This window comes from Dasypus novemcinctus, chromosome 11 (assembly GCF_030445035.2).
Source record: "Dasypus novemcinctus isolate mDasNov1 chromosome 11, mDasNov1.1.hap2, whole genome shotgun sequence".
Lineage (NCBI taxonomy): Eukaryota > Metazoa > Chordata > Mammalia > Cingulata > Dasypodidae > Dasypus > Dasypus novemcinctus.
The window spans coordinates 87,863,393-87,889,087 of record NC_080683.1 but is presented as its reverse complement, the minus strand read 5'-3'; the positions used below and the strand labels follow the sequence as shown (position 1 = coordinate 87,889,087).

Here is a 25,695-nt window from a genome sequence, read left to right as displayed (position 1 = left end):
TGCTGAGCAAGCAACCATTCACTCCCGCCCTCCCGCCTCGCAGCAGTAGCGCAGCGCTGCTGCTCCACAGCAGAGTAAACAGAAGGGGCTTGTTACCGGGTTTATGCGAAGGGGCAAGGGGCGTCTCAGACAGAAGGCCTTATGCACAATGGAATATCATTTCCTTTGAATGGAAAGCTCGGTTTGCAAAAGCCTTTGGAGATCTGATAACCTGAACAGCATCCCTATTATTAAAGTCCTTAATTATTCACATGGCACAAAAATCATGGTTCTTGCAGCTCATCATCAAATCCACTTGCAAACAGGAACAGAGAAGAGTTAAAATCCCTGATTGTTCAGATACGGCCCCTCTGAGATCCATGTTGGGAAGCTGCACAAATGGAAAGCCATAAAACACAAATGCTCTTCTTTCATAGAACACAGTTTTTCAAACAGCTGAAGGCACAGTGAATGGCGAGGTACTGTGTTGACAAATGGAGAGCCCAAGGCCAGGGAGGCAAGCTGCCTGCTAAGAGACACACAGACGCGAAGTCAGACCTAGAGAAGTGGCAAGCAATGACATGGAGTCCAGTACTCTAACAACAAAAGGGATCTGAAAGAAAAGAGGGGACGTGCCATTGAATTAATATATGGCTCAAAGAAGAGGAGTAGGAAAGTTTTTTTAAAAGGAAGAGGGAAGCCAAAAGGAGAGAAGAGGAAAGAAAATGCATGTATGCGTACACGCGAAAAAGAGACGTTGTTGGCAACCAAGCAGAGGACAGGTTTGAAAGTGAAAGTAGGAAACTTGACCTTTTATTTGAAAACCAAGAGGAAACTAGCAAAATAATTTTAAAAGCATAATGGCACAGGAAGCAGATTTGGCTCAACTGATTGAGCGTCTGCCTACAACATGGGAGGTCCAGGGTTCAAACCCAAGGCCTCCTGACCTGTGTGATGAGCTAGCCCACGCGCAGTGCTAATGCGCGCCAAGGAGTGCCATGCCAAGCAGGAGTGTCCCCTGCGTAAGGGAGCCCCACGTGCAAAGAGTGCACCTCATAAGGAGAGCCGCCCCGCCCCAGGAGTGGCACCGCACACACAGAGAGCTGACGCAGCAAGATGATGCAACAAAAAGAGACACAGCTTCCCAGTGCCACTGACAAGAATAGAAGCAGACGCAGAAGAACACACAGCGAATGGAAGAAAGAGCAGACGATTGGGGGGGCGGGAATAAATTAAAAATAAATAAATCTTAAAAAAAGAAAAAAGCATAATGGCATCCTAATGGCAGGAGGTGAGTACAGTCCACGTGGCTGGAAAATATGATCTGCAGTATTGGGGAGCAGACTGGCTGAATACGACGCTATCAGTGACCATGTTGGAAAGCCGAAAATCCAGGGTGATAAAAGGCCCATTGGAGAATTAAGAAAAGAAAAATCTGAAGGCAAACCCTTCTCCTCTAAGGCTTTTTGTGGTTTGAGTACCTCCGAGTTTTACACTGTGACAGTGGCCAACTGAAGTGACCTTGTTACTGACTGTGACTCCAGTGACTGAGCAGAAGGTCCAGGTTCCTCCTGTGGGACTGGGATGGCAGAGGGTCAGGATGGACCTGAGCAGGCTCTGGGATTGTTGGCTGCCCAGCCCTGAGCCTCTTCCCAACATGGAGGTTGGGATGAGGAAATGGGCCCAGGCACTTTGTAAATATGGTGGTTCCCGCAGTCGGGCTCTACTGGCTGGTGGGGACCACCCCTCCTGTTGGAAAACGTTCTCTACTGCTGCTCCCACTAGGAAACCTGGAGCCTAAACGGTCAATGACAGTATTTCCCTAAAACATAGCCATACATCCTATTTTGGGTTTTTTGTTTACTGTTTTTTTAAAGATTTTTTTTTCCTTTATCCCCCCACCCCCAGATGGTTCTCTCATCTGTCTGCTTCATTGTTTGCTCGCCTTCTCTAGGAGGCACCAGGAACCGAACCCAGGGCCTCCCAAATGGGAGGTGAGTGCCCAACAGCCTGAGCCACATCCACTCCCCATGGGCTGCAGCGTCTGCTCATTGGGGCGGGATGGTGTCTAGCTCCTTGTGGCGGGGGTGGCATCTGCTCATCATCTTTTTTTAGGAAGCATGGGACCCAAACCCAGGACCTCCTATATGATAGGTGGGCTCCCAACTGGTTGAGCCATATCCGCTTCCCCACACATCCTGTTTTAAAGTATCTGTCTCTTATCTGTTTTCTCTCCTGACCTTCTCCCCCACTGAAAAAGAAAAAGAACTACATTCCTAGGCACTCTGCTCTCTACTGCCCCTTCCTAAACTAGAAATACAATAAGTAGATTCTTTTCTTCTAGTATCTTCATATCTTTTGAAGAATATCTTTTGATATTCTCTCCTGACCTCCCTGGCCCTCCAACTCATATATTCCCTTCCCTTTCCCTGTCCTTCACCTCCCAGTATTTGACAAAGTCAATATCTTGGGAAAGCATGGCTAAAAAAATACTCTCTGTGACAAAAATATGAAACTATCTGAAAAGGAAATAGGCCCCTCTTTATATTAATATGCAGAGTAAAACCCCATTTTGCTGAAACATGAATTCTTGAAATAAATGATTTTCAAAGTTCTCCTAGCTGAGAGTACTATTTTTTAACAATATCAACACACTCCATTTAATTTGGCGACTGTTTGTAAAATAAAAACCCTGACCTAAGCCTTGCATAGGAGACCTAGCTTGAATGTGTGGTCATTACTGGGGAGGTACATGGTCAAGGCAGGTCCACGGGTCAGCCCGTGGGTCCAGCTTACAGAGGGTTGGAAAAGAGAAAGTCCCTACAAGCTTCAGTTGTCACTGTCAGCCAAGTCTATGTCTTAGATCCCACTTTTCTAGCAAAGCTATCATTGCATGTTTCTCCTCGGCCTGGTACGAGGAATTTGTTACATGTGCTCCTCGGGGGAAGAAGGCCTGGGAGAAGGCAGCCTGAGAAGAGAAAGAAGAGGACGAGCAGAGAAGAGGGCAACAGACAGGAAAGGAGATGGGGAGCAAAGGTGTGTGCACACGAGCTGACAGCGTCGGCCTGCCAGTGGGCCGCTGCTTCCACGCCCAGGACGCAGGTTGCCTCAGGAGATGCCATGCTTTGAGGTGTGAGTGCCTCTCTGCCATGTCCAAGGCCTGGACTGGAAAAATAGGCTTGACCCAAGTGGCTAATTGAACTTTCTATTGGTGGACATTGAATTAAAGTGTTTTTTTTTTTTAAAGTGAAACCTTTCCATTTGAGTAATTTTGTTTTTTTTTTTTAATGAAATGAAACATTTGTTGACATATGCCCCATAGAGCAATAGGAGAATGATTAAACTCCGTGGTGCCAGTTTGAATGGGAAGTCTCAGTGCCAAAATAAAGCACTAGAAAGCATTTTCTGGGGGTTGTCACCACCTCCAGAAGGGCAGGTCCTACCTTCTTCCCATCTTTCCTCCAGGACTTAGTTTACCAGAGCTGCTGTCACAAACACCACAAACCGGTTTGGCTTAATAACAGGAAAAATGGGCTCATCTTTTTGAGGGTGGAAGAAGTGAAAAATCACGGTATTGGCAAGGCTTGTTTCCTCCTGGAGTCTGTAGCATTGTGTTGTTGGCTGCTGGTGATCCTTGGGGTTCCTTGGCTCGTATCTCTGCCTCCTGGCCCAGGGCAGTATCCTCTCTTCTCTGGCTTTTGTGATTTCCAGGTTCTCTTTATAAGGCCTTCAGTCTCGTAGACTAAGACCACCCTGACTCAGATGGCTGCACCTAAATAGGACCTTCAAGGGTCCTGCTCACAAATGAATCCACCCCCTGACTCGCCTTAACGTTGTCAAAGCGACTTAAGTTTGCCACAGGGCTGCCAGTGCGAAGTACCAGAAATGGGTGGGCTTTAGTAATGGGAATTTTATTTAGAGTAAAAGCTTACAGTTCCCAGGCCATGAAATGTCCAAATCAAAGCACTGTCCCAGATGCTTTCTCACCAAGGTCAGCTACCGTGATCCTGGTGCCCAGCCACGTGGCAAAGGTGGAATCTCTGCTGAGGTCCCTGCCTTCCCCTCCAGAATTTGCCATCTCCTGGAGCTCAGTTGTGGGCCATCAGGCATGTGGCTTGTCTCTTCAGCCTTGGACTGCTCCATGGGCCCAGCCTCACGGGAGCTTCATGCTTAAGATCGAGTCCTCTCTTACAAGGCAGGATCAGAAATGGCAGAGTACCCTTTTCCCGTCTGTGTCTCTTTCTTTGTCTCTGTTTATATCAGACCAACAAGAAGGCCAAGCCCCAAGCTGGCTCATGCCTCACTGACATAGTGCAATCCAAAGCCCTCAAGCGGGCATGAACTCGTTGAGAGGAGAGTGGAGGCAGGTTAGTATAGTGAAAGGGGGAAGGCAGGCCAACAGACAGCATGGCCATGAGACCCTGTCACGACCTTGACCTTGACCTTGAGGTCCCAGCTGGGACTTTTTCCAGGTCCAAGGGGAGGCCCCGGATATTCCAAACAGGTCTCACCATTGGCCCCCATCACTCGTGGGGTAACCAATAACAGCTGGGGCTCCTCCCCCTAGCATTAGCAAGGAAAGAAATAATTAATAGTTCAAAAGGTGACCACACAAGCCAAAAGTCACCCTCTCTACCCAGAGGAGTCCGAACCAAATCTCAGTGAGTATTTCTGTCCTCTCCCATTTCTCAGCAAGCTCTGTTCCCCCCCCTTTCCCAATTAAAAAAAATTTTTAAGCCCTAAAGCAATCTTATCAATTAATCAAGGGCCCCAAATCCACAGGAATGGATTAATTTAAGAACATAATCTTTTTCTGGAGCTCACAAAATTCAAACTGTCACAGATACTATTACAATAATGTATTAGGGTTCAAGAGAAAAGCAAAACCAATAGAAAGGTGTGTGTGTGTGTGTGTGTGTGTGTGTGTGTGTGTGTGTGTAAATACTAAGAGCTTTACCATAGGAATTGGCTTGCGAGATCTTTGGGATTAGAAAGTCCAAATTCCATAGGGCAGGTCACAAGTTGATAATTTAACGGTGGCATTAGATTCCCCAGAAGAAGCTATAAATTGGGAACTTCAACCACAGAGAGGATGAATTACCCAGGAAAAGCCTGACTGGTTGAAGTAGAGATAGAAATTCTTTTTTCTGACTGCTGAAATCCTGTTTTCCCTTTAAGGCTTTCAAATGATTGGATGAGAAGACTTCTCTCATTGCTGAAGGCAGTCTCCTTTGTTGATTGTAGGTGTAATCAGCCATAGGTGCAATCAACTGTCTAATGATTTAAGTCCACAAAATACCCTAAAGGTAGCAATCAGGCCAGTGCTTGCTTAACCAAACAGCTGCACTCCAAAACCTAGCAAAGTTGGCACATGAAATTAACCATCGCAAATGGGTTCACGCCCACAGGAACATGGATTAAGATTAGAACATGGGAAGCGGTTGTGGCTCGATGATAGAGCATCCCCTACCACTTGGAGGGTCCAGGGTTCTACACCCAGGGCCCCCTGGTAAGCTGGCCCATGCGCAGTACTGATGCACGCAAGGAGTGCCGTGCCACACAGGGGTGCCACCCATGTAGGGGAGCCCCATACGCAAAGAATGCACCCTGCAAGGAGAGCTGCCACACGTGAAAAAAGCACAGCCCACCCAGGAGTGGCACCGCACACACAGAGAGCTGATGCAGCAAGATGACTCAACAACAACAAAAAAGCAACAGCTTCCCAGTCCCGCATGACAAGAATGCAAGCAGACATAGAACACACAGCGAATAGACACAAAGAGCAAACAACAGGAGGGAAGGGGAGAGAAATAAAATAAATCCAAAAGGAAAAAAGATTAGAACATGTCTTTTCTGGGCGACATGATCCATTCTGGCCCACTTTGGTTTCTATAGGCTCCTGGAAGGGGCAGGGCCCAGGGGTTTGGGGTGCCGCAGGTTCAGGCTGTATAGTTTCTGAAATATTATGAAAAGAGAACTGTACTAACATACATAGCCAAGCAAACGCCTTGGAGCATCCCAATCCTGACATGTGACTGAATTTTCTTCCTAGTCTCTCAGGGCCAGCTGGGATGTGGTGGTGACTACCATCACTCGTGCCAGGACTTCTCAGCCAGAAGCACTGGGGCTAGATGTGCTCGGGTCGACAGTCCCCCCAGTGCATAAACCATGTGTTCTGTAACACCCCAGAAGAACACCCTGTGTTCAAGTATATTAATACTTGTACAGAATATGTATGAATAAATAGAAACGGTAAATATCCTCATGTCAGTTCAGGTCAGGAGGGCTTGGGGGGAAATGAGGTTAGTTCAGATCACTTCTGCTGCCAAGTGAGTTTCAGAAACTTTTGGTTTTCAGAGCTTGTTGGATTTTGGAATCACAGATAAGGGAATGTGGGCCTGTCCCTTCCCTGCCTCATTTAGAGCCTTGCAGGAAAGGTCTCCAGGTTCCTCCCCCTTGCTTCTAGCTCCCTGCCCCAGGTTTTCAAAACAAGTTTTCAGCAGTTAGAGGAGGATTTAAGCTAATTAGCCACAGAAATGATGTTTCTCACATTGGAAGCCCAACTGAAAAGGCACCTTTAAAAACACTCCTGGCATGGATACAGGGGAACCCAGCCATAGTCACCAAATCTTGACTCACTAAAACATAGTCATCCTCTGAAATGTGAGCAGGGTTATTTTAGAATAACACAGTGAAAAAATTATGTGGATGTTATCCTCTCCAGAAATTGTAATGGCAAAAAATAAGGAAGCATTCTAAAGGTGTTTGGACAAATATGGGGCTAATGGGGTTGCAACTAAGAGCAAGAGAGAGCCAGGAGCCATCCGGCACCACAAGTACAGCAAAACAAAGATCATTGACAACAGGTCCACAAGTCTGAGTGTCCCCTACTCTTGCTCTGAGCTGGCTGCATGGGCCAGGCTTACAAGGTTCCAGCTAGCAGGTTCCTGCCTTCTCCAGAATTAAAGGGAGCTGCATGCATATGCTATATTCTTCTGCTGATTATATCCCTGAAAGATAGGGGAAGATGTCTATTTCTCTATGGCTTGAAATCGGGTTCTTGCTTTTGTAAATTAATCAGGTCAGAAGTTGGGGAGGTTTCCAGATTACAGGCTTGGGGCTAAGAGTAGCCAAAATATGGCAGAAGGCCAGATAGTGGGAAAGGGAAGGAAATCTAGAGACTAGTGCCTGTTAGTGGGCGGGAAAGAGTCAAGCACTGCCTCCCAGTGAATGTGGTATTTCCTGTGATGTCCAGAAGGCCAGGGTGCAGCAGAGCTGCCTCCTTTAAAAGGTTAGCAGTCTCCCAAAACGTCCTGCTTTAGTGCTGCCCAGCCTAATGTTTCAAAAGTACGCACCTCCCCCAGGGAGAAGAGAAGGTACCAAATGGTAGATGGCCTGGGCCAAGGTCAGTGGTGAACAAAGGTGCTGGGGGATTACCCATCTCCCATCCTGGTCACCAACCTCAAGTCACTTGCAGGGTCCCCAGGCCAGATGGTCTCCAGCTGTGGTGGCATGATGGCACATCGGGGAGAACAGGGCACCAGGAGCTTGCCCAGGCATGAGGAAGAGGAATTTATGAAGTTCATGAATGGAGCTTATAGATGCAATAAACAAGCGACAGTGTGCTTTTCATTCCGTGTATTTTGGGCAGTGGGGTCTGCTTTGTTCATTTTTTTATTAGCTTAATTGGAATATAACTTACATATACTAAAGTTCAATAAGATTTGGCAAACATAAATAATCCCTCCCACCACATTCATGATATAGAACAGGGGTTGGCTGACTCCAGACCTTGGACCTTATCTGGCTCCCAGCTGGTTTTTGTTTTGAACATTTTTACAGAGTTGTTTAAAATTTAAAAACAGTAAAAAGAGCAGGTGGTAGAGACCATATATGACCTGCAAAGCCTAAAATAGTTGATATCTGACCTTTGACAGAAAAGGTTTGCCAACCCCCAAGGTAGGCCATTTCCATGACCCCTCAAAGTTTCCTTGGGCCCCTTTGCAGTCAGTCCCCTACCCTCCAGCCCCTGGCAACCACTGGTCTGCATTCTCTCTCTATAGTTTTACCTTTTCTAGAGTTTTATTTGAATGAAATCAGTTTCCTGCCTTTTGTGCCTGGCTTCCTTTACCTTTGTTGCTTGCGAGGTCCATCTTCCATGTTTTTGCATGTGTCAGTGGTACATTCCTCTTTTTATTTCTGAGTGGTATGGTGTCTCAGTTTACCAGGGCTGCTATGACAAATACCACAGACTGGTTGGCTTACACAACAGGAATGTACTGTCTTACCATTTTGGATGCTAGGATTCCAAACTCAAGGTGTAGGCAGGATCACACCTTCTTTGAAACCCACAGGGCTCTGGTGGTGGCTTGCCAGCAGTCCACCTCCATCACATGGCCTTCTGTCTTCTCTGTTCAGGGTTCCTCCACTTAAAACGACTCCAGACATTTTGTATTAGGTCCCACCCTGACTCAGTGTAGCCACACTGAAACTGATTACATCTTCAAAGCTCCTGTTAATAACAAACGGTTCACATCCACAGGCTTTGTGCAGGGGACACAATCCATCACATCAAGGCAGGCTTCACCTCCTGGGGGAGGTGGGAGCTCTCAGCCCTGCATTACCCATCTGCAGACCCAAAGTAGAAGAAAGAGGGGGTTCCGGGAGAGCTGGTCAGGGCTGCAGCTGGGAGGGAGCTGCCCACTCTCACTGCGCTTGTCTTTGCAGGCATGAACAACCGGGAGGTGCTGGAGCAGGTGGAGCGTGGCTACAGGATGCCCTGTCCACAGGACTGCCCCATCTCTCTACACGAGCTCATGATCCACTGCTGGAAAAAGGACCCCGAAGAACGTCCTACTTTTGAGTACTTGCAGGGCTTCCTGGAAGACTACTTTACTGCGACAGAACCCCAGTATCAGCCCGGGGAAAACCTGTAAGACCTGGAGCCACAGAGAGAGGCCTCGTCCAAGAGGCTTCCCCAGCCCCTCCCCATTAGCTTTCAATTCCGTAGCCAGCTGCTCCGAGCAGCGAGAACCGTCCAGGATCAGATTGCATGTGACTCTGAAGCTGACGAACTTCCATGGCCCTCATTAATGACACTTGTCCCCAATCCGAACCTCCTCTGTGAAGCATACGAGACAGAACCTTGTTATTTCTCAGACTTTGGAAAATGCATTGTATCGATGTTATGTAAAAGGCCAAACCTCTGTTCAGTGTAAATAGTTACTCCAGTGCCAACGACCCTAGTGCTTTCCTTTTTTTAAAATGCAAATCCTATGTGATTTTAACTCTGTCTTCACCTGATTCAACTAAAAAAAAAAAGTATTATTTTCCAAAAGTGGCCTCTTTGTCTAAAACAATAAAATTTTTTTTCATGTTTTAACAAAAATCAATCAGGACAGATGTTCATTTTTTGTTTTTTTTTAAATAAATATGAATATACATAATATATATGACCCTGAACATACACCATGTGGGTGCTAACATGGAGCCTGTGGCCAGCCTATGCCTCAAAGCTATGGGACATGGAGTGAGGATTTTACTGCAAAATGTGCATAAAAGCACTGGTGTTATTCTGAAAATCGGTGACCTTCATTTTTGACTTTTGCCAAGCATGATTCTACTTTTTTTAAAATTTGTATTGTACTTTTTTGGTTCATGACTATACCTGTAGATAGTTGTCACTTTGACTCTTTTCAGGAACCCCAAGCTGAATTCACAAGTTCTGTTTCCAGCATTTGCTTCGACTTACTGCGATATGTTCTTGAAACTTAAAAAGTGAGGATATGGAGCAAGCGAATGGGCAATACAACTGAGGGAAATGGAAGATGGATGCCACACAAACTTCTTGTATAAAAAGATGAATGCTGAAATGTTTCAAACAGTTTTTTATTTAATAAACCTTGTAACCGCCTTTAAATGGTCTAAACCCCATAGCATTGTAGTCACAGCAACCCGCTAAACATTCTCATACAACTAAAATTTAAGGAGAAGGGAGGGGCGGGGGGCATTTCCCATTGTAAAATAAGTGTTTTAAATGTCTTGTAATGAAATGACTTTCTCTATGTCCAAGAGTTCTCCCCAGTGGAATAACTATGCACTACTTTACATTTCATGGGGATACCCATACACAAAAAAAGTATTTCCTTTTAGTTGCTGTTTGTACCAACCTTGAATTACGTATGTTTAACAACAACAAATCAAAATCCTATTTCTATTAAGTTTTTAATACTGAGTAGCAACAATGAAGTCTTAATTCTTTTCTGTCATGATTTATTTGTGAGTTTACATTTTTCAATTGTTTAACTTTCTTAATTTAGTAATTAAAAAGAGCATTTTACATTTGATTTTTTTTTTTAATTCATTTGTTTAACTCATGGAAAGTACTGTAGTAGTTCTGTGGCGTATCTGTCCCACACCAGATGGCAAAGACTCAACCTGGTGAATTTAGCCGTTACACAATGATTTCCAAATGACAGAAACATTCAAACATCTGGAATGATGTGGGTTGTTTTGTTTTGTTTTGTTTTGTTTTGTTTTGTTTTGTTTTTGCCCCAGAAAGGTTAGGCTAATTCAGAGAAATGTTAAAGCAAAACTCAGCATAACTTAATATTTCAGTTTTGTCAGAAATGTTCTCTAACTGGAATTTGCTGTGTCCCACTTGTAGGAGAAAGAGACAACTTCAAGGAAACCTTCTTGTCCTGAAGTGTGTGTGATTCCCAGTATTTGCCCATGCCTACAGTGAAGTTGCTAGGCAGGGAAGCAGCCTGATGTGGTAGAAAGAACATGGGATGGAGCCAGGCTCACTGTCAAGGCTCTAACTCATCCAGCTCAGGGACCTTAACAAACTACCCCCATCTCCCTCTGCTCAAACTGAGACTTTATGGTCTCGTTTTTGGTACAAATACCATTGCCAACTTGATAAGATAACATTGCAAAGATCTTCTTACATACATACAATTATTATCCCATTATTGGGCAATTTATTAACATGTTTTAGATATTTTTAAAGATAACTTTGTTTTTAATCCTTACATCCCACTAGGTTGGATGATTTGCAAAATGTTCTCTGGAGGATTTTCATTTATGTTTTTCACTCAGTCACTCAAAAGAAATCTGAAAAATTAAAATCACAGCCTGTTTTAGATAATTCTTTAAGAAAAAAAAATCTCTTAAACCAAAATATATCCTTTAATTGGTCAGTTGAGTTCATTGTGGATTCTCTTATATGACACAAAACTCAGAGGATTTGGCTCACCTAAGGGGCACTGGAGAACTGCAGCACACTGCAACTCTTCTGAAACATGAAGAGCAGGGTTGCAGAATAAAAGTAAAGGAAAAGCTCTAAATACTAAGACATCAAAGATTTTTCAGGTTTTTTTCTTCCAAGAAACTAACGTGCTTTCGAAGGATATTCGGGAGGTAAGCCAGACCAGGCAAAGGAAACACCGCTTCCAGGAATCCCACCACCCCCCGAGAAGCCTCTCTCCCTCACAGGTTGTAGAGGCTTGGAGTGAGGACACTGAATTCCCTGATTGGAAATTCCTCTTGTTAAGAAAGAAAAGCTTCTTGAAAGGTACCTGGGTGGCAAGTGATGGTGAAATCTTCTTTTGTCTCCAGTAACCTAGTAGTGAATAAATTCTTGCTCTGTGCCCTTAAAAGTGTTGGCGCCCGGCATTGCTGTGCTAATGAGTCTTCCTAATATACTCTTTATTTTTTTTTATAAAAATACTGTTTGAAAAGTCAAATAGTAAACCTACTGGAGAAGACCACTTTACACAGCTCAGAAGTTGTAAACGATGACAAAATGATTTCTGTCCACCCCTTTCTCACTGCGGGTGGTATGCTCCTCCCATTCTGCTCCAGGGCTTCCTTCTTGGAGCACTCAGTGCTTGGTGCTCAGCAGGCCTGGGGACCAGAGAGCCCAAGCAGCTGCAGAGCTTTCCACGGGCCGGCCGGCCGAGCACCAGGGGACGGAGCAGGGCGAGCGATGCGTTGGCCGGGGCGTGGAGCGGTGTGCCCGGTGCCAGCCATTTCCTGGTGGGAGGTGCACTGCTTTACAGCCTCGATGCAAGGGAAAGCCTTCCAACCTCTTGCCAACAGTGGGCTGGCTTCTGATCTTGACTTCTCTCATCCCAGGGGACCTAAAATTCGTGAGAAAAGTTAAGTGTGTGCCTAATTGCTCAAATACAGCTGCAGTGCTAAAGAGTTTCAGACAAGCACCAGAGGGTGTTTACCTGCCTCGAGAAAGACAGGAATTGCCCCACCCCCACCCTGCTGCCGTGGTTAAATCTTGGCACCAGATTTTTCTACAAGTATTGAAGCTACAAAATTGCAAAATTTCATCTGCAATTCCCTATGGGGCCGTAAGAATTTGTTCTGTATTAATCAGAATGGTTTTTTCATGATTCTTGAAAGAAAGTAAGGTTTTCAGGAGCATCCAGAGAATTGTACTAAAACCTGCTGCAAAAAGGATGTAATCTATTCATTTGTCCTGGCTCAGGACAAGAGAACCTCACTGGGGAAAATAGGCCTCTCCTAAAAAGTTATATTTGAGTAAAATGTCATTTAGTCAACTCATTCTTGAATTGTATGTTAATAGATTTAGATTATTCTTGTTGGTTTTCTTGCCACTATATTCTGTACTTTTGGAATTCAATTAGGCTGTCTGAAATACTTGCCAAAAGGAAGGTAGGGAGAGAGGAAAGACTGATTTGGGGGGGGAAAGAAAGTTCAAACAAATTTTGATTCCAAAAATGATACTGTGGGATACAAATTACTAAAGAAAGCAGTTATCAGTCACATGTTTAATTACCAAAAAGATTATAACTACAGAAAAAGTATTGAAAAATTAGTATCCTTAATAATTTGAAATATCAAATGGATCTTCATAATTTATACCTATATTCCCAGAAATAAATTCAAAATAAATTTCCAAAATCATGCCTCATTCTTTTCCAGCATGAAAAATATTCAGAATCCCTTAAGAAGAAAATATGCCTTTATTTTAAAAATTAACTCTTGGGACTGAACATAAAAATAAGTGGTTTTCCTATGTGGTAGGGACTATTCTAACAAGAATGTAATCAGTGACAAATGACTGCTCCCCCAAGCAGCCAAGCACTCTGCTCCTCTCCAAAATACTTACGCCACTTTTAATAATGTATTTAGTACTACTATATGTTCATTTAGTACTACTACTCTTCTTTTAATGTGTTTTCTCTGCCAGATTGTGAGCTCCTTAAGAACAGACTGTTTTATTTTTTCACTCTTTTTTCCCCTGCATGTAGAACAATGATGAGCTTATGGTCAATGATGGATGGATGGATGGATAGATGGGTAGTTGGAAGGTGGATGGATAGAAGGATGGGGGATGAGGGGATGGATGGATGGGTAGGTGATAGATGGGGATGGATGGATGGATAGATGAATAGGCAGAGGGGTGGATGTGTGGGTAGACAGATGATGCCAACTGTGAATGGTTTACCTGTGAACAATGCTCTTACCTAAGAATCTGCTGAGCACACCAGGTTTTGCTGTGTGCTGCCCATAGCCTTAACCCTGTCCATTATGAGCATGTGGTCGCCATCTTCCATTTGTGATTTGAAGGCCTAATCTATTATAGCCTGATGTGAACACCATTAGTGCTTCCCAAACCTTTCCTCAGAACTCATCCCAACACCAAAGGAGGATAAACTTGTTTGTTCCCTGCAACCTGGGACAACGTGGAACAAATGGCACCATGTGATAGTCTTAATGAAATGAAATGCCTTCAAGGTCCCATTCTTAATAATTATATGAAAACTTGATATGCTACTCCTTAATATATCCATCTGTGTCTTAATATGAGATTATTTTCCCAGACCTTCAAGTTGTGCATTGTTAATCAGCTTATGGCTTCAAGTCTCCGTAGCACACCCAGGGAGTTCCTTTGCCCTGTTTGAGAAGCACAGCATGAAGATGTTGTCCAAAAACACCACTGCTAAAGTGTAAATATTGTACTTAGGAGAGGTTATATGGGCCCCCATTAATGCGACTCTCTTATCTGATTTCCTTTTTTTCCCCAGCAAATAACAGCCCCCTGACTGAGAATAGGACAGAAGACAAGGGAATTTGATGATGGGAAGAGGAAAAACATCCAGATTCACCTGGAAGGGAAGTTCCAGTCGGGCCAGCCTGCTTATCCAAGGTGGCAGCAAGTGAGAGTAGAAAGGATGAAAACATTGAACGAGGAGGAAGAAACCAAAGCTGAGACAAGAGAAGTCCTTTTGCTAGGGCTATTCCAAACATGGAATGCAGGTGGATTTGACAGTGGATTTGTGTAAAACTTGCCATTCATTCATTCTCCAAACACTCGCTGAGTGGCTAGACTTTGTGCTTGGCGCTAGAAATTCAAAGGAACAATTTAGTATTCACAGACCAGTGAGGATGGAGACCCACAAAAGATAGTTACAACAAGTGCTCTGCTAGACAGGAAGCACAGATGTTAGCAAAGGCGTGGCACCCAGCCCAAACAGGCCTGCCTTAACGCAAGTCTAGAGGACAAGTAAAAGATTATGCACTGCTTAATTGTAGGGGGCCAGCGCTTTCACCTTTGGATGTGTTTCCTTCAGATTTGCAGCCCCTTTTAGGGCCTACCTCATGCTTAAATATATAATAGAAGGTGCTCAACAAAGGAGTCTAAATGAAGAAAAGTCAAAACCATGCCAAGAAATTCATTCTCTTTCTCTCTCTCTCCCCCTCCCTTCCCTCCCTTTGTCCCTATTTCCCTTCCTATTCCTCGTCCTCACACGCACACCCACACGCATACACACACCTATTAAAAGGTATATAAAGGGGAGCAGATATGGCTCGAGTGGTTGAGCACCTGCTTCCCACACGGGAGGTCCTGGGTTTGGTTCCCTGAAAAAATAAAAACGAACAACAAGCAGAACAAATGAAAAAACCAACCCGGGAAAGCCAATGTGGCTCAGTGGATGAGTGCCGGCTTCCACAAACAAGGTCCCGGTTTCAGTCCCCAGGTCTGGTACCTTAAAAAAAAAAAAAGGATATAAGTATATCATTTATTCCAATTGGTGGGCTGCCAAATGGAGGAGGTAGTAGATCATATTGTTAAGAATTTAGGCAGGTTGTTGGCTACATTGTCCCAGCTGAAATGTAATTCAAATATATTTATGGAGTATGAGAATAAAAGAATTGCTTGTAATAGGCTTGTAGTAACTCCTTTCTACCCTCTCTTAATAACAATTAGTACGTTTTTTCCTTCCATTTAGGACTCTAGTTAAATTCTTTCCTCTCAATTTATTGTCCAGGCTATTTTACTTCAATCATCATGTAATATATAAAATCATGAAGGAAAGTATATAATAACAGTTGCAAGGTGTTCTGGTTGTTTTGTTTGGGCTTTTTTCCCTTGGTTAATTATCAAGTGCTTGCTATGTAATAATCAGTGGGTAGCTAATTGGAAGCAAGAGAGAATGAAATGGGTATTATTCAGATAGTGTTTTTAATTAAAAGCGTACATGTAATACGGTGGGGAAATATTACTAAACAACAAGAGATTTTATCTTTTTTTTTTTTTTTTTTGGTGTGTGTTTACAAAAGGATTCATTTAAAGCCACTCAGAAACTGAATTCAGGTATGTAAATCCTTTCTATTTTAGATTCCTCTGGAGGGATAAGGAAGGAGGACTAGAAGATACTAGGAGGGAGGTTGAACCTCTGGAGATTACTCAGGAACCCAAACCACCCTAATGGAGCCAGAAGATCTGTCAATTCCCGGAGAGCAAAGAAATGGTAAGCAAATGGCAGCAGTTGCCTAGAGAATTAGGGAATGAATAACAATGCTTTCTGGTAAATTAACCATATTACATTGTGCGCAGGAAAGTGATAGAAAAATCCTGTTAAAAGTTGAATAATAATTTGCCCACATCATTTATGTAAAATGCATAATTTTCCTACTTCAGTGAACTTTAGTTTGATTTAAAATATGAATAGCTCCAGTACTGTTTCACCAAAGCATAATTTGTGAGGTAATTGGGAAGGGGAAGAAGAATCAGACTGTAATCAGCACAATCCTGTGTGAGCCACTTCACCTCCCACCTCTCACCTGCAAATTTCAAAAAAATATTTGTTTATACTTTCCTGGAGGTCTCTAAGTGAAAGTGTAAAGCATTAATCATTGTCATTGCTATCACTAAGCCATGACCTCATCGTGTTTGAGAGGGGGAAAGCAATGCTTCATTCTTCTCAGTATTTTTCTGCTCTAATTCAAATAAGTACTTGTTTGTGAATGGTAGGGGGGAAAATGGAAACGTAGTAAAGCTATGCTTAAAACAGCAAGCCAAGAACAAAAACAACATGTGCTCAGCCAAAGGAGACCTTGGTAAATACATAGAAAAACTGTGTTTGGCTGTGATTCTGTTTTTGGAATTAAATGCAAAATAGAGAACATTGTTCCAAACTGTAAAGATTCTGCAATCTACAACCCATCTGGGGGGAAAAAAGCATTGTGTAATCTGCCTTGACAGTCAGAAGCTACACCATTCAAATGGATTATGATATTTGTTCAAAATCAACATATTTTCAGAACCAGAGTGGTCAGAAGCGGCATGAAATTCCTTCAGTATACCAGATGCCCTGCCCCCATTAGAATCACAGAATTTTCACTTAGATGTTTATTTCACCCCCTTCATTCTCTTCATCCCCATCTCTCCACAAAGGATCATTATTTACTTATTAGTCAACCTTTAGTTTTCCACTTTCCATGGCAAGTCCATAGCTGATTCTGTCTGCTTCCCCTAAGTAGTCTTCCTTTGTTTAACTCATCCTGACTCCTCTATAATTTTACTGGCCCCACCTGGCTGAATTTGAACCAAAAAAAAATCTCAACACTTTATCTCTTGGGTGTCCGTTTTGGTTAAGTGTGGGGTCCTTCCCCAATCCTAATACCCTTCCCTACTCCCAAACTTTCCCCCACAATCCCTGCTACTGGCCTAAGATTTATTAGACACTTGTTTTGTTCCTATGCCTCTTGCTACTAGCTATAAATTGTCTTTGTGCAAATTAAGAAAAGCCACCCTACCTCAAGACACTTTGCCACCATCTGCCAGAAAAATTGTAATAAATATGCAAAAGGATGACTGGAATTTGAATGGTGCCTGCTAGAATCGTGCAGTACACAACTGGCACAACCCTATAATTTGAAATCACCTCAGCTATCCTGAAACCTTCATAAAAGAATCACAACCACAGTCGGTCAGTCTTCCATTTTTATGACAGTTTGCAATTTCAATTCTAAATCTTTCAGCCATGATCAGAAAGAGCTGAGGGGCAGCTGAGATGAAAAGTCTCCAAGCAGCAGTGCTTAGTAAAGGGATCTACAGCATTTGGCCCAAGCTTTGGCTTGCTAGCAGGGCAGATATATCCCAAACTGTACTCACTTGGTTTTCAGAAAGCATTGAAGTTAGAATGCCGTTAAGTCAGAATGTTATAAGGAGGAGTATGGCAGGGAGGTGGATTTGGCTTATATTTAGGTGAACCATTATCCCTCTCTGGCTTTTGGCTGCTTCATTTCTTGTTGATTGCCCCATCTGTTCCCCTCCTCCTTTGCATTGAAATCAACCTTCACATTCTGGAGATCTATTGCTGCATAACAAGCCACCTCAAAACTTAAAGGCTGAAGTGGCAGCAATCACTTATTTTGCTCACAAATCTACAATTTTGGCAGAGCTCATGATAGACAACTCACCTCTGCTCAACGTGGCTGGGGGTCTGCTTTCACCATGGCTTGCTCACATGGCTGGAAAGCCAATGCTGGCTGTTGACCGAGAGTTCAGCTGGGGTTACCTCTGGGGGCACTGGTTCTCCCCACGTGGGCTCTCCGTGTGGCCGTGGGGGCTGGCTCACACAGTGGAGCCCTGTTGAACCAGCAGTTGAACGACCCCAGCGGACTCCTCAAGCAGCAGAGGCAAGCCACGCCCACCAGGCCCCGTGCAAATTCAAATTTCTAAGCAAAATAAATGATTGTGGTTTTAAGCCACTAGGTTTTGGGATGGTTTGTTTCATGGCAGTCGATCACCAGGATGGACAGTTTGTACTGCCTATGGTGTAAATCCATTCCTACCCCTTTCTAGGCTGTTCCCAGAACTGCAGCATCTGAGAATCTAAAAACTACATTTCCCAGACATCTTGCTGTTCCCTTCTGGCCATTGTGGGGCTGCCACAGTGTTCTCCAGGTCAGCAGTCCTAGCAGCAACTTCCTGGGTCCCACCTTCCTGATTTTGGTAGAGGTGGCAGATCCCCTGGAGATCAGTTCTTCCCATTCTGGAGTCATCCCTGGAGGCCCCACATGGAGCCCTTTCTCTGGCCCTTCCAACATGTTTGTAATTCACCATATTAAACCCCTTTTTGCTTCCAAACCCTAGAGTGGTTTCTATTTCCTGCACTCAACCCTGCAGCTGATATCCAGGTAATCCTAAGCCTTTTTTTTTCTTTTTTAAACTTGCTTGCTTGCTTTCTCTCTTTTAATCATTCTTTTAACAAATATTTATGGAGTGTCTACTATCTGCCAGGCACTGTGCTAGACTCCGGAGAAGGAGCAGTGAGCAAAATCCTGCAAAAGGAGGCAGGATAGTCCAGGAGTTGACAAACTATAATGATGTCAAACTGGCCCCTGCTTGTTTTTTGTATATACATTTTTATTGGAAGACAGCTGTGCCCATTTACATCATACCCATGCCTGGTTTTGTCCCACAACCACAAAGTTGAGTAGTTGCCACAGAGACCATATGACTGAAAATATTTACTGCCTGCCTGGCCACTTACAGAAAATGTTTGCCAACCCCACATTAGACAAATGAAACTCCAGTCATACCCTGGTTGTCCTCCACATCCAATCATTTGCTTCACCAGCCAATTCTGGACCTACCATGTGCCAAACCCCAAGCTTGATGCTAAGCACTTTGTGAGAATCATCTCATTTCATTCTCACAACTCTTGGGGCTTACCATTATTATTTTGCAGAAAAGGAAACTGAGGGTTAGAGAGGTTTGGGCTTGAGTAACCAGGTAGATGATGGTGCCATTAACTAAAATAAAAGACCCAGGAGAAAGAAGAGAAAATAGGCAAGATGCTTGTGGGACCTAGGACACTTGGCAGACATTCCAAGGGAGGCTGCTTGGGGTGGTGAAAAAAGCATGAGTTTTGAGTCTATTTAGGTTCAAATCACAATTCTTCCACTTACTAGCTATGTGACTAGCAGGTTACTTCCCCTCTCCAAGCCTCTTAGCTTCAGGTTTCCTTATGAGTACAAGGGGCTTTTGTGAAAACTAAATGAAGTAATATGCAGACAGCACTACCTAGCATGAGGAGGTAGATTTTGATGTTTCATTCATGTTGGCAACTTCCTCTTCATCTTCAGTCTATCATTTACATGGTGAGATTCATCTTCCAAAATTACAGCTTTCTTGAAGCTCCCCACATGCTACAACCTCTACTGAAGGGCCTGCCCAGGCAGCCATGTTTTCACCATGTGGCGTCCCTCCCCCAAGGCTAACAGGGTAGAGCCCTGATTTGGGTGATGGGAGGGGGAGGGAGTGGGAATCAACCCATTGATTGACCACTGGCTAATCAAATTGTCTCCCTTCAGTCGGAACCAAGAATCAAGAGATGTGTGATGGGTGCTGGGTATGAAGATCTTGTCATGTCAGGACCAGGGTGGGCCCCATGGCGGAGGAGAGAACACCAGTCTGCAGAGAGAAATAGTAGCTGGAGACTGTGGGCCACCAGAGAGAGAAAATGACTGGGAACAGCTGCTGTCCCCTCTTAGAGGCCCAGCCTTGCTCCCTGGGCACCACTTCCATGACATCCCTCAGAAGATGTGCAGGAGACCGCTGTTTTACTTGAGCTTATTCAGGGAGTTTCTGTCCTCTGTGGTCTAGCTCCACTGTCAGGCCAGCCTCGTACTCTCCCTTCACCTGCACCAGCACCCCCACCCTGTCTCCTGGCTACAGTTGACTCACCCACCATTCCTCAAGCATACTCTGTGCTTCTCCATTCCTCTCCCCTTGCCTGGAATGTTCTACCTTCTCTCTTCTTAACAGCCTAGCCATCCTTTGAGGCCCAACCCACATGCCTCCTCCATGAAGCCCTTTCTGATCCCTCAGCCAGAAGTTCCCCCACGCTTGGCTTCTGGTCTTTCCATGAGGTCCACTACGCTCTTCTCCCTGCTCTGGTTGCTGAGGTCGTTTCCCTGAGTTCTTCTCCTTTCCTCTAAGCTCCCTGAGGGTAGGAACTTGGCACACACTAGGCACTCAGATATCAACCTTGAATTTAAGGGTTAGAATCCAAAACTACAATCTGAGTTTCTTCAAGAAGGAATATCATGCCAGTATAAGGCATTGTTTGTTAAAATGGAAATGCATTTAGAGAGTGCTTCAGTTTAAAGGGATGAAAATCAAAGGGCACGTTTTTGGCCAGGAGCTCTGTGTCTTAGAGACCCAAATCAGCTGAAGACTGTTTATTTCCTGAATTGACTGGAACCATGATGCTGGATATTGTGCTGTCATATGAAACTTTCTGAAAAGTGTAGCCTGGTAGAAAGGCCGTCGCCAATTTTCCAGAAGTGTTAGGATTGCTTGTCTAACGTGCGCATGCCTATTGCTGTAACTGGAGAGTAAATCTGGAAGGCCTGGTTTAGAAGAAGACTTCCATTGTTGACGGAGAAGCTGCAGAACCCTGGCCACAGTTAGTGACAGCCACACTTGGCCTCTGGCCGTCAGGAGAGAGTGTGTCTGTGTTACATGTAGACATGTATCCACTCAGGTTCAAGATCCTTGTGGATCCACATTGAGAAGAGAAAGCAGCAGCTCACGCCGTCGGTGTTTGCATTTTGCAAACATAGGAATTTCCTGATTAGAATCTTGACGGCAGATGTGGGCCAGGCGGTCCTCCTGGGCCCTCTGCCTGGAGGCGCAGCCCTGGGGGTGCTCTCCCTGCAGACCTCACCAGCCTGACAGCTACTCAGAGCCTGACTCCCTCCCTGTGTCAGGGTGAGCCGAGCCCTTGCCCAAGGAGGGAGGCTCTCAGCCACTCAAGCAAAGCCCACTTGCTCACACTGACCTCTGACCCTTCACAAACTTTCGCAACAAATCCCAGCTAGGGAAACCAAAAAACACAGTTCTCAAAACTGCCTGTGCGGGACCTAGGATGGTCTTTTAAAATGTAGCTTTCTGAGGCCCTCTCCAATCTTGCCGAATCATGCTTTCGGGCACGAGACCCAGGAATCTGCTGTAGAGCATGTCTGTCTCTTCTCTCACCTTCTTCCCTCAGGAACCTTGTGCCAGCAGAGCAATTGCCTGACACATTTTTGGGTTCCTTTGAAGTCCTCCTTACCCCAGCCCCAGGGCCCAGCTGTGGAAAGCTCCTGCCATGGCCTCTGGGGTCTGGAAGGCCTGGCAGCCATCTCATGCTCTGCTCCTGCAGGTGAGGATGGGACGCCAGAGGGTGCTGGTGACCAGGGCGCCCCAGGGCACAACTGGGGGCACGTCTGTCCGTCCGACCGAGCAGGGCAGCAGTGCCGAGAAGCCCGCCAGTAGCTTGTGAGATTCAATTCCACAGAAGGCACTTCCTGAGATGGCTGGGACCAGTGCGCTGTGATCCGTCTCCTGAGAGCAGCCGTGAAGCGGGACCAGGAATTGGGGGAGCAGGAGAACCAACTCCCTGTCACCAGGGCAAGAATGCCCACCTCCCCTCTTGTCTCCCACTCGACTTGGGTTCCAGGCTGAGCCTTGGCAAGAAATTACCCCAACACTCGTGCCTTAAAATAACAAGCTGCTTAATTTTATTTTATTTTCCGCTTAATTTTATTTTATTTTCCGCTTATAGGTCTGCAGGTGGGCAGGACACCAGCTGTGAATGTTTGGATTCCAGGTCCCGAGCACCAAGTTGCTCACTGCAGGCCAACTAGATTTGGCTCCAGGCTTCAGGTCGGGCTCAGGTCTGTTCCATGAGCATTTGTTGCTGGGTCCAGGCTGGAAGGGGCAGTGGCTTCCTGGGGAATGCTCGTCTTATAGCTACTATTAAGGAGATCAACCGGAACCACTCGAGTTCCTTTAAGATCTGCTTGCATTACACTAACACTCCAATGGCCAGAAAAGACATGTGGCCAAGTGCACACCAATGAGGCAGGAAAGCACACTCCTTCCACAGTGAGAGGGAGCCGCACAGCCACATGGCAACGGGGACTGAAGAGCCAGGACCACTTCCTTCATCCCAGGCTACCATAGCGGTTCAGGGGACAGGCTTTGGCCCCAGAAAAACCTGGGTTTGAATCTTTGCCTATGTGACCTTGGGGAAATTACCAAATAAAGGGTGATTACTCCCTAGTATTGTATTAGATGATCCTCATCAAAAATGTATTCTGGCCATCTTTAATATTTGGTTTAGGTAAAGCAGTCAAATGTCTATTTACAATATTTAATTTACTAGTTGGGTTTCAAAATTGCTTTTGTGGTAGCACAGGCATTCGGTTTCCTCACGAAACACATTGCTGTAAGTTAGAAGATCAAGGCATGGTTCCATTGCATTCTCTTATTAACCTGCCATTCCCATGTTCCATTGTGTTCATTCATACTTGAGGTTTAGATTCAGTTGCATTTTTTTAATTGAAAAAAATACATAGTAATTACCATAATTCCTTAAGGGATTTAAATTTTAAAATATGTAGCTCAAAAACAGATTAAGTGGGGTTTTCCAATAATTTTATTTTTTACTTTTGAACTTTTTATTGATGTGTAAAGTATTATATGTCATATTTTATTAAAACAACATGTCTCACTTGGTGTTTTAATTAGAATAAAGAATTTTTATCACATATTTACTGTAGGAGATACAGCTTGAAATTTCTCATGTGGAGAAGTTTTGAAAATATTGGGTATTTCAAAAATCTTATTTCTCCAATAATTATCTTTATTTTTCCAAATTTAGAGACTCTCATTTCTCTAGAATTAAAAAACAGAAAAAACACCCTCAGGATTTCTAATACCCTGCTTACCATCAAAATGTTTCAAAAGGGAAAATCTTCAGATCCTGGAAACAGGACCCAGTTGACTTCTCTTCAAACTTAGGAAGTTTTTATACTGATAAATTTCGGATAAAATTGCTCATTGAAGAATACATAAACCAATATAGATTATGGACAAAATAACCAAAAAAATGTTTAATCACCTTTATTGAGATACCATGCACATACCATACAATTCACCCGTTTAAAGTGTACAATTCAATGACTTTTAATGTATTCAGTGTTGTGCAATCATCACCACAATTTTAGAACATTTTTGTTACTTGAAAAAGAAACCCCAAACCCCCTAGCAGTCCCTCCCAACCCATCTCCTTGCCATATCCCCAGTCCTAGGCAACCACTAATCTACTTTCTGTCTCCATAGATTTGCCTATTCTGGACATTCCATACGAATGGAATCATATAATACATGGTCCTTTGTGATTAGTTTCTTTCCCTTAGAATGTTTCCAAGATTCATCCATGTTGTATAGACGTGGCTTTTTAAGGCTCAAATAAACATTCCATTGTAAGGATATACCACATGTTGTTTATCCATTCGTCAGCTGATGGACATTTGGGTTGTTTCTACCTTTTTGGCTATCATGAGTAATGCTGCTATGAACATTCCTGTATTTATTTTCATGTCAACATATTTTCATTCCTTTTGGATATCTACCTAGGAGTAGAATTGCTGGAGCATTTGGTAACGCTGCATTTAACTCTTGGAAAATAACTAAAATTTTACTCAAAGTATTCTTTTATTCAAAATAAATAATTAGGGAAACGGACTTGACCCAGTGATTAGGGCGTCCATCTGCCACATGGGAGGTCCACAGTTCAAACCCTGGGCCTCCTTGACCCATGTGGAGCTGGCCCATGCACAGTGCTGATGCGCGCAAGGAGTGCCCTGCCACGCAGGGGTGTCCCCCGCATAGGGGAGCCCCACACGCAAGGAGTGCGCCCCGTAAGGAGAGCCACCCAGTGCGAAAGAAAGTGTAGCCTGCCCAGGAATGGCACTGCACACACGGAGAGCTGACACAACAATATGACACAACAAAAAGAGACACAGATTCCCGTGCCACTGACAACAACAGAAGCGGACAAAGAAACAAGATGCAGCAAAATAGACACAGAGAACAGACAACCGGGGTAGGGGGGAGGGGAGAGAAATAAATAATTTTTTAAAAAATAAATAAATAATTAAGGAGAGATATTCCATCTTCATGGGTCGGAAGATTTAATATTATTAAGATGTCAGTCTTCTCCAAATTTATCTACAGAGTCAAAGCAATCCCAATTAAAATCCCAGCAGGAATTTTTTTCTGGAAATTGACAACCAGATTCTAAATTTAAACGGAAATGCAAAGGATTAAAATGTCCAAAGTAATTCTGAAGAACAACAAAGTTGAAGGACTTACCCTCCCAGATTTGAAGCCTTACTCTAAAACCATAAGACAGAATAGTACTGGTTCAAGGATAGACAAATAGACCAATAGAACAGAAAAAAGAGTCCAGAGATAGATCCAGACATATAAGTCATTTGATTTGCAATAAAGGCACCATTGCAATCTAAGAAGAAAAGAATGGTCTTTTTCAATATATGGTGCCAAATTATTTGCATATTCCAATGGGGATAAAATGAACCTTCACCTTTACCTTACACCATACACAAAAATTAATTTGAGAGTGGATCATATTCCTAAATGTGAGAAAGTTAAAAACATTAAGTTCAAAAACAGAACTGACCAATGGTGACAAGTCAGGCTAGTGAGTATCTTGGGATGGGGTTTTGACTGGGAGGGAACTCAGGGAAAACTTCTGGAGTGAAGGAAATGTTCTAAATCTTGATCAGAGTGTTGATTACATTGTTAAACACTCATATTTAAAACTCCACTGAGCTGTACACGTAAGACTAGTGCATGTTACCAAAAGCATTTTGTACTTCAACAACAATGAAATAATGCAGAAAATTGTTATAAGGACTCCCTCTTTGGAGACAGATACCATGTTTAACTTCTCTGAATCTCAGTTTCTTATCTGTAAATAGAAGTAATAATACCTGCTTCACGTGTATTAATTTGATAATGAGGTAACCTGTTTAAAAAATGTCATTTAACTTCTCCTTTCTTCAGTTTTCCCATCTGGAAAATGGGTATAAAAGTAATAATTACTTTATTTCAATAGCCAATTCTGAGCTCATTTATGTAAAGCACATAGATCAGCATCTAACATAGGAAGTTCTCATAAATGCCAACAGTAGCAATAGTTAATACTGTTATTACCAGTAGTTTTTACTATTGTTGTCATTATGATTATGGACTAGGAAACTTCACTGCCATTGCAGTCTAGAAATAAATGAAAGCCAGGAAGACTGGGTATATTGCCCCATGGCCCATGTGACAGGGCTAACATGAAAAGCTGGGTCCCTGGAGTTCCCACCCAAGTTCCTTCCACCACCCAATACTGCCTGAATGAAAGGTTTGAATCCCAGGGAGTATTAACTCTGCATTATTTTTATGTGCTCAGGAAGTGTAAGAAAGTCTCCAGTGGAACCGGGGGAGGCCGGAGGGGTTGAAGGGTTTTATCTCCTTCTTTTGCCTCCGCCCCAGCAGGTGCTTCGACCTCAACTATTAAGTTACCTGTTATAGGGCAG

General features: G+C 43.8%; 1 protein-coding gene and 2 long non-coding RNA genes across 7 annotated transcripts in view; 2 read left to right on the top strand and 1 right to left on the bottom strand.

Annotated features, from left to right (window-relative positions):
• Window positions 1-10,325, top strand: part of FYN (FYN proto-oncogene, Src family tyrosine kinase) — a 224,223-nt gene extending 213,898 nt beyond the window's left edge. For all 5 annotated transcript variants that reach the window (XM_071218631.1, XM_004461231.5, XM_004461227.5 and 2 more), the window contains one exon: window positions 8,707-10,325. In XM_071218631.1, the coding sequence (XP_071074732.1) occupies window positions 8,707-8,915 (209 nt within the window). In that variant the 3' untranslated portion in view covers window positions 8,916-10,325. The remainder of the gene's footprint in view (window positions 1-8,706) is intronic.
• LOC139440006 (uncharacterized) lies at window positions 9,852-15,194 on the bottom strand. The gene is made up of 2 exons (XR_011650114.1): window positions 14,929-15,194; window positions 9,852-12,122 (listed from the first exon to the last, which is right to left on the bottom strand). It is a non-coding gene; the product is annotated as an uncharacterized lncRNA (long non-coding RNA).
• LOC131280428 (uncharacterized) lies at window positions 15,096-23,575 on the top strand. Its single transcript, XR_009188016.2, has 2 exons — window positions 15,096-15,773; window positions 21,864-23,575. It is a non-coding gene; the product is annotated as an uncharacterized lncRNA (long non-coding RNA).
• The last annotated feature ends 2,120 nt before the right edge of the window (window positions 23,576-25,695 follow it).